Genomic DNA, 14,808 nt, shown 5'->3' with positions numbered 1-14,808 from the left:
CACTTAAAAATGAAAAAAAAAATCATATTGAGGGTGTCACCCCTAGAGAAGAGCCATGCAATATTGTGTGATTAATCCGAATTCAGTCGAGTCTCAGTGTGTAATCATAGAATTCCTACTAAAGAGATCGGAAAAGACAAAAGGAATTCACCTTTTGATATATACATAAAATAATACTCATTCCGTCAACTTTTAATTGTCATAATTTTCTTTTTTTTATAGTTCAAAGACCTTTGAACAAGGTTTTACAATGTATTTTTTTTCATCATATAAATATACAAAAAATTACAATTTATAGTACTTTTTGCATATTTTTTAATTTTTTTTTTGTTTAAAATATCAAATTAATTGTAATTTAATTCTACTTTAAAAATTAGTCAAATTAACATGAAAAGCGCAACATGATAATTAAAAACGGATGGAGAGAGTATTAACGTATATTTATGAGCGGAAGAAAACTCAGATGAACCTCTTGCGCCCTTAACTGGGATATGTAGATACTAATGTGGTCCAAATTAATAGTATAACCAAATAATATACTGCTAATAAATTAACAACTTTCATTATTAAGCTCACTAAAATGTCATGTCATTAGGATTTGCATGAACGTGATACAATCCTTCTACATCATCATTTCTAATAAAGGTTCAACTTTCTGCTTAATTTTCTAATAACAATCACAATAAAGCTATCATCACCATTTTCATGAGTTGTAACTTATAAGGTAATACGTGGTAAAATTAAAGTGTATTTATATATTATATACTTTTTCGACGAACAGTATTCAACCGACTAATATAAGAAATGTGGAGAACTCTCAAGAATATAAGTAGTTGGCATTGAATTGGATTTATTTGTTTACTTTTTCTTCACAAGTTTGAGACTATTTGCTGCCTTCTACTTTTGTGTATGTATGACCTTTTTCTCTAGAAATGTAAAGAGAATTCTCAAGAATATTAGTGTGTGAGACTATATATGAATTTGCTATAGATCACAATAAGTTCTTCGTTTTGTGATCATGGTTGTAGGTAGTCAGAGGCGGATCCAGGATTATTAATTTATGGATTCTGGACCACTATTCTTCGTTCGTGCTTATTAGGTATATTGTTTGATGCAGAGTTGCCTCTCCAAAGTTACTGCAATTTTAACATTATGGTAAGATTGTCGGATCTTATTGACGTTGATGCAGGAGGGACGATGAGGATGTCTAAGAGACATGGGGGTAAGTGTTTTCGATCTCTAGTTGTGTCGATAGAGGACAGTGTTGTAGTAGTAAAGATTTCAAAGATGTCATTTTTGTACTAAGCTAATTTCATAAACTCAAAGTGCTTAGTGTTTTGTCTATATACATTGCTAGGACTCTTTAAATCGTTGTCAGGTGTGTATCGGATCCTCCAAAAGCTATACATTTTTTTGGAGGATCCGATATGATTGTGGCAACATTTTTGGGAAGTTCGAGCAACAGAGGTTACAAAAGGGTATTGATTATTAAAGGAAATTACTGGACAGTAGTTTTTCACTATATATACGTGATTCGTGTAAAAAATACTGGATTCAACTGAACTGATAGGAATTGGTTGCATCAGCCTCTGGTTTATTCGAACCCTCTTTGATAAAATCATCTTTTATGTATATATATAGTCGATGTTGAATTCCGTTGGCTTCTTTGTGTGTTTACTTCTTCATATTTTGAACCCTCTTAGTGAAAGTGCTGGTTCCGCCACTAGGGGATATAGTAGAAGTATTATGATACATTCGTTTCTTCTGCAGGCATAGAAGCTCCTCGAAATAGATTAGAGAAGCCAGCAGAGAGCTTCTGTGATGGAGGGGACGATATCCTGGTAATAATTTGTTATGTTGTTCTAGAATTATCGCGATTCTGGTTGTATGTCTTTTCTTAGTTGATGTGAGCCTTGACAGTGAAATGTGAAACTTAATATTTTCTATACAGTTTATGCATTTTACAAGTCCAGGCTAAGAAAATTTGATCCTCTATTTTGCTAACGACTCGTGAGATTAACATTTGGTACTTCTTGAGCATTTGATTCTTCTCTTCAATCATCATTGTGTCAACTTCGCGGAAAGTTTCACTTTAGATGCATTAGGTGCTGAAGAGTTGCAATTTTCATTGTCATTTTGAACGTAAAATGATCACACTCGACACGTATCTCACTTTTACCTGCGTATCATTTGGTTTCCTTCCCTGTAGTGTTCTTGAGCTGAGCTTTGATTCTTCTGCAACTTTGAGGTGTTGCAGAGTTGTGATTTCCACTGTCATTTTGAACATAAAATGATTCACAACTCGACATGTCTGTCAACTTTTACGTATCATTTGGTTTCCTTTCTTCTGTTGTTACTTCTGTTCTTGTTTTCAACACAGTTTGTTATTTCTTTGACACGTCGTGAGAATGAAATCCATCTCTGAATGAAAATTTGATATATTTGATTCTCATTTTGGTTGCGTTTTCGCGATTTAACTCACTAGTTGCTTAAATTCAGTGTACTTATCACATGACAAATGACTGGCCAGAGAAGAAGAACTGTTATGTGAAAGAGGTTCCAATGAAGAAACTGATCAGCGAAGAATTAGCTAAAAGACCAAACACAGGGCAGAATATTCCTAGCGTTGTGGCCCGTCTGATGGGACTGGATACATTATCCGTAGATGAGGAGAGTTTGAGAGAGGTTTCCTCGAGACAAACAGTTTTCGATTCCTTTGACAGACGGAGTAGGAATAGCCTGAAGTTTAACGAACTTAAACCCCGAGAACATCCACAGGAAGAGGAACTACAAAAGTTTAAGAAAGAGTTTGAAGCATACCAAGCAGCAAAGTTCAAGGAAGGCTCAAAGTTTGTTGAACTTAGCACCAACACGGTTCTTTATGCGAACTCAACGAGAAAGATGGTTACTGAGAGATCTATAGATCTTAAAGGACTTGCTGCAACAGAAAATATACACGAAAGAGGTATTTCGAAGGTTCAGAAAGATAAAAATGAATTTCTTGCAGCTGCACGAAATAAGACTATTCGTGCATTGAACGTTAAGTCAGGTTCTGCTCCTGCAAAGATTGTAATTTTGAGGCCTGTTTCCGACAGGTCGGGGAAAAATGAAGAATCATGGGCTAATTCTCCTAGAATATCCGAAGACGGGAGTAGCATGGAAGAATTTCTTCAAGAGGTTAAGGAAAGACTAAAATTTGAATTGCAAGAGAAGAGTTTCCGAAAAACCATTGAGAAGCCATCAGATGCAAAGATAATAGCTCAATGTATTGCAAAACAGGCTCGAGAGAGTGTTACTAGGGATGTTGGAACAACTCACCACCGATCAAAATCAATGCAGTCTGATAGAAGTGAAATCCAACGCGACGAGGCTAGCTCACCTGAATTCACTAAAAGAGACACGAGAAGAATTTTGACAGAAAGGTTGAGGAATGTCCTGAGTGACGAATCATCTCATGATATCGACAAACATGATCGAGTAAGCTCTACATCAGTAGCACAGAATAGGGAAAAGAGCAAAGCTGAAGAAATGAGATATGCTTCGAATGAAGTGTGCCACGGGGACGATATGAAAGATGAATCAGACAGGCAGTGCAGATACTCCAGGCAGGAGCTCAGTAATGATGTTATGCTAGACCAGAAACTATTTCATAGAAACCTGGTTAGATCTTTGTCAGCTCCCGTATCACGATCATCATTTGGAAAACTTCTCCTGGAGGATCAAGATATGTTAACGGGGGCTCATATTAGGAGAAAACATGAAGCTATCGAGGAGGTCACAGTCAACGTTAAGAAATGGCGAAAAGAGAAATTCAATCTTAAGGCAAAAGTTTCCAGCTTTAAGCATAGTTTTGTACTTAAAGGAAAGCTCTTTGGTAGAAAAATTCAATCTTTGGAGGAATCACATGGAAACAAACAAATGCACATGAAAGATCTTCAGAACACACAAACTGTTGCATCCAAATTTTATGTGAGACAAGTAAGAAGCTTCAACTGTCCTTTTTCTTTTCGACTATTCAAAATTTTGTAATAATGGTCAAAAATACACCTGAAGTATCATGTGTTTGCGAGTTTCCTGCCTGAACTATCACGTGTTCACTTTTCCTACCTCAACTATCACTTGTTCACTTTCGTAAAAAAAAATGTTTTTATGTTGATATGTTATTGATATATAACTTTAGTATCTTATTTGGTCCTAGGAGAATTCTACTGAGGTGCCACCAAGCCCTGCATCTGTATGTAGCACAAGCAATGAAGAATTTTGGAGGCAAACAGATTACTTCAGTCCATCATCATCATCAATTTCAGATGTAAATCCACTGGATGATACTGAGATACCTCATGTTTTCAAAGAGATCAGCTCTAATCTGAACGGTACGAGTAAAAACTTATGTTAACTTTAGTTACATTTGTAGTTTAGGCGCGGTTATAATGTGATGTGAGATGGACATAAGAGTTTGAATCTTGTCATAACATGAAAGTTTAACTACTCCCTCCGATTCAGTTTAATTTGTTGGTCTGGTTTTGACTTGACACGGAGTTTAAGACTTTTGAATTTTGAAACTTTTGATGACGCAGAGTTAAGGAGGCAACTGAATCAGCTAGAAACTTATGACTCTGAGGAGACAATGATCGTCGAGCAGCCTATTCAAGAGGAGATCGTTATGGAGATTGACGATCCAGCTGAAGCATTCGTTAGAGATCTTCTTGTTGCTTCTGGTTTATACGATGGTTCATGTGATAAATATCTATCAAAATGGGATCCTCTTGGAAAGTCCATCAGCAACCACGTCTTTGAAGAAGTCGAAGAGTCTTACAAGAGGCAAAAGATAAACGATTACGATGAAGGATCAAGCAATGATCATCAATCCAAGAAGTTGAATCACAAGTTATTGTGTGACTTCTTGAATGAAGTGCTTCCAAGTGTACTCGGAAGCAGTTCTATGAGAAGGACTATTAGTCCTACTCCACGAGCTCCGCGGGGAAATAAGTTATTAGAATGTGTATGGGAAATTGCTCGAATTTCATCAGATATGTCATCTCAATCCCTCGAAACCATACTAGCCCGAGACTTGCAATGCACGCGTTGGGACGGATTAGTTGATGAAGATGTTAATGCTCTAGGAAAAGATGTTGAATACCAGATTGTTGGTGATCTTATTCATGAAATGATCAATGATATGCAACCATAAATATGTTCTATCTCCCTCTTGTATATATGATCAAGGATATGTAATCATAAACTAGTTATAACTTGTTTTCCTATTCACATTGCACTTTTGAAGTTGTACAAGTATATTTAAGCATGAATATTATTCCGGCATAACACATAAATATGTCATTTAACCCCGCGGGCCTTAGTTGTCATCTGCGCCCTTTAACTTTGGGTGTGAACAAGTAGACGCTTAAACATGTATAAAGTTGAACAAGCAGATGTATGTGTCATATGTGACGTTATACACGTAAGACGCTATTGCCACATAGGATGTCAAGTAAGATGAGTGTGTTAACTTTTTCATCTGTATATATGTAAGTGTCTATTTGTGCACACCCAAAGTTGAAGAGCATTACTGTCAGATAAAACCAAGTTAAAGTGCAAGTTATGCATTATGCCCTGATAGATTTGACATAAATATGCCCTTTAATTTGGCCAGTATCTATGTCTCAAACTTTGGGTATACATAAGTAGAAATTTAAGCTTGTGATAAACTTGAACAAGTAGACACACACGTCTTACATGACATAATACAAATCAGTTCAATGTATCTCATGCAAATCGTCTATAATATTATTTCCTTGTGCAAATTTAATCAACAATGATTTAGTGTTGGTTAAATAGATGTAGCAAAATCTGAAAATTTCTTTCAAACTTAATCTATTCAATTAATTGGAGTAGAAAGTGTTTGTAGCATAAATAAAATCATCATCATATACCTAATTTATGGTCCACATAAGTTAGGGAAAATATATATATATATGAGGATAGTTAAAAAGAGAGATTGATAACCAAAAAAATATAGTAAATAGTTTAATATATATTCTTTTGCAATATGATTCTTTTTACAAATAAGAGTTGGTGATTTTGTCAATTCTATATAAAGTTTAGCATTATGTTTATCCAGTATTTGGTTATTAATATTTGGTTCATTCTATATATGACAAAAAAAAAGTGAACAACAATAACTAATTCAATCTTCTTTTTGTTATAAACTTTATTTGTATTTAACTTCAAATATTATCTATGAAGTTTAGTTTTATCCATCCTAACTTTAGATACTTGCATCTCTGAAGTGAGATGTACAATTTTTTAAGAGTAAATTTAGGTTTAACAAACATAAAAATTATATTTGTATGTTATAACTATAATAATTTGCATAATTGCAAGATTTGTATAAATTATTGGCAGGAGTATCAGATTTTGTATAAATTGCTGGTAAGCCTCTCGTTTATATAAAAGTAACTTATATTTGTATATTATAAATATATAGGATGAAAATATATGTATTGGTTTTGTATATACAATTTTCTCTCGCTTTATTAAAAAACAAACGCAATTTATACATTTATGTTTGTATTAATTGAGAGTGGCGAGGGAGATTCTCTGGGAAGAGAGACGAATGAAAAGATATGCATATATGAAGTTTTTCTGTCACTTTATACAAACACAAACATAATTTATCTATTTCTATTCGTATAAAGTGAAAGAGGTGAGAGAGACGGCCGAGCGAGATCAAGAGAGTGGCGAGCGAGAAATCAGGGGAGAGAAACGAATGACAAAGTGTTTGTTACAGATAAAAATTAAATGAAACTATAGCTATAATATTTAATTTTAATTAATAATTTGTTATTTTATACAATTTTCTCTTTTTAAAAAGGTTAGGTCGTAGGTGCAAATTAAACTTTAGGTCATAGGTTCTACGTGTATTATATTATCATGTGATATGTATCTATTCATTTAATTTTATACAAATTTAACTATTTATTTGTGCACTCCAAAGTTAGAAGACTGAATGTCATACATAATATATAAATATGACATTTAACTTCGTTTCATTTCACATTTATGCCCTCAACTTTGAGCATGCACAAATTAACACTTAAACTTGTATAAAATTGAATAAATAGACACACACGTATCACATGACATCCTACATGACAATTTGTGTCTACGTGTATACATATGACTCATGTGTCTACTTGTTCAACTTTATACAATTTTAAGTGTCTATTTGTACACACCCAAAGTTAAAAGGACATAAATGTGAAATGAAGTTAAGTTAAAAATACATTTATATACTAAGCCTAAATGTTAGATAAAATCAAAATAAAAAAGACGTATTTATGTATTATGTAATTTAAATAAGTAAATAACAATTTCATCATAGTTTAGGTATGGAGTAAATTTGAACCTTTTTCAGCCTTATTATGATCTTCCTCATATTTGTGTAACCCTTCCCTTTTCTCTAAAAACCCTAATTTCAACTTCTTCTTTTTTTGTATCCTCTAAGATGACAAGATCAGGTATGTTTTTCTCCTTCTATGATTCTCACATTGCATTAAAATTTTGGCTATTTTTTATATATTCAAATAACTATGAACACACATATTTAAGGAGCTATAAACACAATTTAAAATTTTTATAGTCCCTTTAAATCAAGATGCTAAATTTTTGTGTTTTTAGATCTTGGAAGGTTAAAAGATGGTACACTGACCTGATTTTGGATGATTCTTGATCTTTTTTCTCTGTTTATTTGGGGTTTCATTGAATTTGTACTTGTGTTGTTTGATTTTGATCCAATTTGGTAAGTGGTTGTGTTTAATGTGTTCCTAGGGCAAGATTCTGTAAAATCTGATGTGGGTTTTGGAAATAAAAACCAGAAATGTAAATTTTGCGATCAATGAACTAATTTGAGAATCATGAGGTCTTACGTTAAAATCCAAATCCAACCGTAGCAAAGACAGTAAAAAAAGGAAAAAATTAGGTGATTTCTTCTAATATGTTTTAGCTTTGGTGGAGTCGTGGAGAGAGTTATAGACTTGTAGTTGTTGCTGGTGTGAGGCGACAGATATAGAATTAGTGGAGGTGCGTGCAAGCTAGCCCGAACACCACGATTATAAAACAAAAAGAAATGTGAAATTGAGTTGTTCAATAGCCTGTTTGATGAATCTTCTGTGAAGCCAAAAGTGTTTATTTAAAGTTGAGGCGTTTAGTGAAATTTTTAGGGAAAAAATAAAGCGTTTTGATTAGTAGCGGAACCTAAAAATTGTAACTTACTCAGAAGCACTTTCGGAACATTGACCAAGCACAAGTTACTTCTTTGATATTGGTAAAAAGTGTTTTTCAATAATTGATTAGCTAAACATGAATTGTTATTCTCCGAAAAGCACTTCTTGCGGAAAAAAGCACACAATTTTCGTAAAGTTTGTCTAAAGAGATGATTAGTCATATACTTCATGCTAAAGGTATGATCTTTACTGTTCTTTGTAGTTTTAAGGGATTGTTGAAGCAATAAGCTTATGTGTAGATGTAAAGAAAAAGATGGAAGGAAATACATGTGACATCAATCACTTGGATTCAGATGTGCTTTTGCCTCCGCGAAAACGGCTTCTAGTAGGACTGAAAAAACAGAATTTCGATGATAATCCATGTAGTCCATCCTCTTCTACTGATGATGTTACAGAATTTGAGTTCGATATGCGTCTTAATAACCTGTTGAAGTTTCACTCGGATGATTGTAATCGTTCCATCGAGGAGATTGTCGAGGCCTCAAGAGTGGCAGCTCTAAAAGCTGTTGAGCTTGCAAAAGCTGCAAGAGCTGTTGCTGAAGAGAAAGCTGTGAAAGCATCAGAAGCCATGGCTGCTGCTAAGAGTGCTATGGAGTTGGTTGCTACTGTTTCTGGTGAGGTTACAGATAGAGACAAGTACTCGAAGAAGAAGAAGAAGAATAAGTATAAAGGGACCGAGAATTGTACAACGGATGAAGATTTAGCTCGGATGTTAAGTAGGACAATAAACAGCTCTCCAAGAATTTCGAAGAACTCAATCTCTAACTTAAGAAATCAAAAACATAAGAGGCTTAAAAGATCTTCTCTTTCCGAAAATGCTAAACATCAGAATGGAAGAACGTCGTGGGAAGCAAATCGACCTTCCACAAGCAATGGGATTGATATTGCTGGAAATAAGGCATCAAATGGTCCTATCCAGGAGAAAGAACTCATTAGAGTAGACTCAAGCGTAGCGAAATTCAATAAGGCGGATCTCAGAAAGATGGAAAATGGCAAAGGAGAACCAATGAACTCAAAGGAGGAATTCGGGGAATCACCAAATGATATATATAACGTTGACAAAAAGAAAGGGCGGATGAAACAGAAAATGTTACCCCTCAGTAATTGCAGTCTCAGGGATAAAGTGAACCCAAAAAGGACATGAATTTCAAAAATTCATCGTCACCGGATAAGAAGATCAACAAAGTTACTGCTATTAATGATCCTATATTTCCAGTTGATAGGTCATCTACATTGAAGTGCCAAACTTTTAGGCATCCACTTGCGTTAAACAATAAGTTGATGCAATCACAGTCTTCGTATTTTAGTATCAATTGAGGTGGCTACCATGATGGGACTTATAGTCTGAGGTAGTCTCTTTCGTGTTTTTTCTTGCTTACTTCTTTTTATACATATATCGCCTCTTCCAGCCCAATTAACGTTTATATCTTGATATTTCACTGCTTGCATAGTTGTTTTGCACATAATATGTTTCCTATGTTGCTTCAGCAAGTGGCTCCTGAATGCCTCAATTAGTTCTGCCTCTGTGAGGTCGTTCACATTACCGGTCCCAAGTCTGGGTAAAGGAGGAGGGTTGCCAAGGGTCAATCGAAAACAACCTCTCTACCCCATAAAGGTAGGGGTAAGGCTGCTAGCATCTTACCCTCCCTAGACCCCACTTGTGTGATTAGACGGGCTCCTAAATGCCTCAATTACAGATGTACCATATCTTACTTCGTGGATCAACTTAATGCCTCGTGAGATTCTATCTCTATCTATTCTTGGCAACCAAATGTTTCTTGCTATTAAAGATTGTTCATCCACCATCGTGATTACGTAGTTCTTGTTTCATGTTTTAGGTTTGATAGACTCGTCTTCTCCTTTACCATCGAGTTTTTTGCTCTACAGATTAGATGAGACTAAGATTTTGATTCCATTGTGTTGACAGGATTTTGTTAGCTTCTGGAGTTCCATTTCTAGGTACTTTTTGTTAGCAGGAGATGTCTGGAGTCATTGTCATTATTATTAACATTAGAAGTGTGACATTTGTTGTCAAAGGAGACTAATTTATATCTCTTCCTTCCATTAATCTCAATGTGTAAGATTATTTCTGATGTAGATATATCAATCCATTGTAAGCATGATATTTTTTTTTTTGAATTAATAATTCAATCTCTTCAGAGTTTGTGTACTTGAAACAATGCACTGAGCAACTTATAATACAATCATAGAATTGCACGATTTGTCTTTCAAATGAGTTGGTCTTTTTAACTTTTGTCCTGTAGCAATCGAACTTATGGCTAGTAGGGCAAATGAAATGGTTAAAAGTGCAAATGACTCTAATGCAAGTGGCTAACATGAATGTGACCGCAAATCTATTTTTGTAAAACTTGTTTAAATGGGGTCAAAAGTTAAACTGTGGCACTCAAAGATCATATTTGTGTAAATCAAGGCGACAAATAGCCACTTTTAGGGTTGTTACTTAATGGAATAACTTTCACATATAATAAACATAAAAATTATATTTGTATACGATAGTTATAATTTGCATAATTGCGCTCCATAATAAATTTTTTGTTTGTTATAGTTATTTCGATTTACATATATACAAAAGAAGTTGACTATTTCACTATACATATATACAAAAGAAGCAATTGTATAATCTGTTTTGGTATACATATACAAAAGAATCAATTGTATAATCTGTGTTTGTATAAAGCGAGAAAGAGGGAAAGACAAATGAAAACTGGGCGGGGAAGATCGTATTTGTATAATCATAAGTGTATAGGACGAAAATATATGCATTTGTATATGTATAAATAATTTTCTCTCGCTTTATACAAACACAAACACAAACACAATGTATACTTTTGTGTTTGTATATATCGAGAGAGATGAGTGGGAATGGCGAGCGAGATCTAGAAGAGGGGAACGAAAACATATGTATATATACAATTTTCTCTCGCTTTATACAAACACAAACACACTTTATACATTTGTATTTATATAAAAGTGAGAAGCAACGAGAACGAGAGTGGCGAGCGAGATTTCACCAGGGAGAGAGGCGAAAATAGCAACAGTTTGCTATGGGGATACAATTAAATCAAACTATGTTTATAGTATTTAATTTGAATTAATAGTTTGCTATTATATACAATTTCCCCTTAATGATACCCATTCTTGCTCAGGGCTTATATTCACCTAGGTCATTCATAAGAACAAGACGTCCAACTTCCTAATACAAGAGTAATCGAGAGAGCTCATTATATACAATTTTTACTTAATGATATTCATTCTTGCTCGAGACTTGTATTCAAACAGGTCATTCATAAGAATAAGACGTCCAACTTCCTAATACAGGAGTAATCGAAAGAGCTCATTATATCAGTGCCTACGAGGACGAGTAATTCTGTTTCAACGCCATTGATGAATTACAGGGTTGGAAGGATGATTGAACTTTGAAGAACTAGGTCTTTGCTATAGAGAGGAGTAAAGAAGAAGCACAGAAGAAGGCTCAGAAACCAAAATTTTGCATTGTCAATTCTGGCTATATTTTAAATAGTACCATTAAAAGTGGTTACCTCATGTCATGTAAAACATGACATGTTATTGTAGCCAACAACATCAATGTTGGTATTCTATTAAGTATATGTTCTAAATTCCTTATATGATCTTAAACAATTCTCGACAAGTTGATTTTGGAGTTAAGTTAGACCTAATGAGCGTTCTCTTTACATGATAGTTAGCAACAGACGATTCTTATTTTGGAGTGAATAAGAACGACGATAACTATGTCTCAATTCGAGATAAGTTAAAATCAGCCATATGAATTCTCATTGACTAAGAGACACAATTTCATTAAAAAAAAAAAAAATACTATGTCTTAATCTCAAACAAGTTGTATCAAGAGTCGCAACTTAAATTAAAAATAAATAAACACATTTAGGACTATTCTCAAAACATAATATAGTATTATTATATATAAATAGTACTAAGAAGAGAACCAAATGGCCATTTGAGCAAATTATGACCACTTGCAATAAATACTAAATGGACATGATCATGTCCCTCACACAACCTCCATAGTTGTACCAAACCTATGATTAATGGCCTTAGATGGAAGCAAATTTACAAATGTAGGAAGGATGAAAAACAAACGAACAACCATAATGCACGATAAGCAACAACAATAATCTTATATCCACCGCGGGGATTTGGTGTATGCAGATCTTACCCCTACCTAGTGAAAGCAAGACTGTTTTCGAATGAGGGATGCAACAGAAGGACATCCGAGGATCAGCCATCCTAGTATACTCTCGCCCAAACACGCTTAACTTTGGAGGTCTGATGGATATACAAGATAAACATCTCTTGAACTTGTACATTAAAAAGGAAGACAAACAATTTATTCCTTGGCTCCAAAAAGTATCTCCAGCAATGAAGAGTAGGTTCCATAGACTGAAAAAACAGCAGCCACTACAATAATTGCACCATCACAAGCCAAACCATGCCATCTTAGCTCATCTTTGAACACAATCAGATGAAACAAGGCAGGCAACACAAAGCCAAGAATTATGCACACACTACTCCCAACCAATGACAAGAAATCAGCAAAATTTGGCACAAACAACGCCACAAACGTCACTACCAAAACCATAATCCATCTTATCCAAACACAGTAACTCCCTTCACAAAACCTCCTTTCCACTACTTCGTAAACTGGATTCATCATCAGAGGGAAAGTAAAGAACAAGTTAATGCAAAGACCAATTTGAACTAGGCTGCTAAGTAATCCTTGTCCAAGATTCGTCGTTATTATATCCTTTGTTTCTTCACCAAAAGCAAAATATCCCAATACACCAAAAGCACCATACAGTAGAGATATCAAAGCCATTGAAAAACCCAAGATTTTACCAAATTTTGCCTTATCTTTTGTCTCAGCTTCCAAAGGCAATACCATTCCAACACCTTCAAAAGCATAAACAGCAACACCAAGACCATAGAAAAACACACTAAATCCACCAAAAGTTTCAAGAACATGACTACTCTTTGCATAAATCATCACATCTTTAACCATCACAACCCCCATAGCTCCTAATTCAACAACATCAGCAAAAATACTCAAAGGGGCTAAAAGGGTAAGAGTAGGAATTGAATTCAACCCCAACTGAAAAGGGAAACAGCTCCAAATATACACAGCTTTAGGTGGAAAGCCAAAGACTTTAGGATTTGGATTAGTTTTGGAGTAGTTAAAACAATATGCTAAAGTATTTGCTATGAAAATCAGGTAACTAATACAAAAACCAGCTTGTGACAGAACAATCATAACATCAACAGCAGACCTACCAATAGGTCCACAAACAGCAAACCCCAAATCACCAAAAGATGAAATTTGTGAAATCTTGAGATGGGATTCAATCTTTCTTCTAGAATATACAAGAAGCATCATACAATGGTAAGTTAAAAATGCAACTGTAAATAACATAAGAGCACCCATTACCCATCCTGTTCTCTTGAATGTATATGGAAGTCCAAGAACCCCTGCTCCGACTATGGCTATGAATACATTAGCAAAAGTCTTTGAAGGTGAAGAAAGATGCTGATGATTCTTGGATAACAATGGTGTATCTTCTCTTGGGATTTGTAAAACATGAGAGGATGAACTTGCTTTATCTTTTTCAAACCCCATATGGATACTATGTTCAAAAAATCAAGAATCAACAAACCAGAACCAAAAATCACAATTTTAAAGGCAAAAATTAGATAAAAATCAAATCTTTACTTCAAGATTACTTCAAACTTGAGTAAAAAATTGGAATTGCTTGTAGAGTTTTGAATTTTTTTGTAAATTCAGGAGATTAGAGAGAAAATGAAGGTTTTTTATGGAAAAACCTGGGGTTGTTGGTGAGCTACAGGCTATCTTATCAACAGGAAAAGTAAAATTTGAAGAAACTTTTCAAAAAGGACAAAAACTTGGGGACAATAAGTTATGTGAGATAAAAATAATAGTTTTTGGAAAATATTTTAAAATTAATTTTTGCTTATATTTTAAAAAATGTGTTTATCATGAAGGTAGGAATTCAATTTGAAGTAGAATTCTAAAATTTTCAAAAATTTAAAAAATAACAATAACATGTTTTCATCTTTTCATTTCAAATTACTCGAAAGTGAATTTAATTTGTACTCGTGATCATATATAAATTCATTTTTAAATATTATTTTTCACTCAAAAATTCCATAATGAAACATGATTATACGTTTACTAAAATAAATTCAAAAGATATTCAAAACCTAAAATTATTTTTACTTTATTTTATGTCGCTTTCCAAATGACTCTTATGTATTTTTATTTTCGATTTCTTTTGTATAGAAATAAAAAGTTTGAATACGTCTCTTTTTTTTTCTTTTTCTTTTTTTAGATATTTGTTTGAATAAAGAAATATCCAAGAAAATATCGATGGTACACGTATCTTATTTTATAAATTAAAAAAATAAATGTTTTCAAAAAGAATTTTTTTTTAAAAAAAAAATTACTCTTTTTGTT

General features: G+C 33.8%; 2 protein-coding genes and 1 pseudogene across 2 annotated transcripts; 2 read left to right on the top strand and 1 right to left on the bottom strand.

Moving 5' to 3' along the window:
* The first annotated feature begins 942 nt into the window (after window positions 1–942).
* On the top strand, window positions 943–5,302 carry LOC107013963. Its single transcript, XM_015213840.2, has 5 exons — window positions 943–1,222; window positions 1,771–1,841; window positions 2,500–3,978; window positions 4,199–4,373; window positions 4,578–5,302. Exons 1-5 carry the CDS (start codon window positions 1,153–1,155, stop codon window positions 5,189–5,191), a joined length of 2,409 nt encoding a protein of 802 aa, XP_015069326.1. The 5' UTR covers window positions 943–1,152; the 3' UTR covers window positions 5,192–5,302.
* Window positions 5,303–7,387: 2,085 nt separating this feature from the next.
* Window positions 7,388–10,505, top strand: LOC107012547 (annotated as a pseudogene).
* A 1,708-nt stretch (window positions 10,506–12,213) lies between these two features.
* Window positions 12,214–14,211, bottom strand: LOC107014872 (amino acid transporter AVT3B). The gene has a single exon (XM_015214981.2). It carries the CDS (start codon window positions 13,951–13,953, stop codon window positions 12,670–12,672), a length of 1,284 nt encoding a protein of 427 aa, XP_015070467.1. The 5' UTR covers window positions 13,954–14,211; the 3' UTR covers window positions 12,214–12,669.
* Window positions 14,212–14,808: the final 597 nt, after the last annotated feature.

This window comes from Solanum pennellii, chromosome 3 (assembly GCF_001406875.1).
Source record: "Solanum pennellii chromosome 3, SPENNV200".
NCBI classification, from domain to species: domain Eukaryota; kingdom Viridiplantae; phylum Streptophyta; class Magnoliopsida; order Solanales; family Solanaceae; genus Solanum; species Solanum pennellii.
The sequence above is the reverse complement of the archived record's forward strand: the minus strand, read 5'-3'. Positions and strand labels throughout refer to the sequence as shown.

Coding starts and splice junctions, on each gene's coding strand:
- LOC107013963 (XM_015213840.2), top strand. CDS start 1,153: ATGGTAAGATTGTCGGATCTTATTGACGTTGATGCAGGAGGGACGATG. Junction 1,842..2,499: donor ATGGAGGGGACGATATCCTG/GTAATAATTTGT, acceptor GCTTAAATTCAG/TGTACTTATCACATGACAAA. Junction 4,374..4,577: donor GATCAGCTCTAATCTGAACG/GTACGAGTAAAA, acceptor TTGATGACGCAG/AGTTAAGGAGGCAACTGAAT.
- LOC107014872 (XM_015214981.2), bottom strand. CDS start 13,953: ATGGGGTTTGAAAAAGATAAAGCAAGTTCATCCTCTCATGTTTTACAA.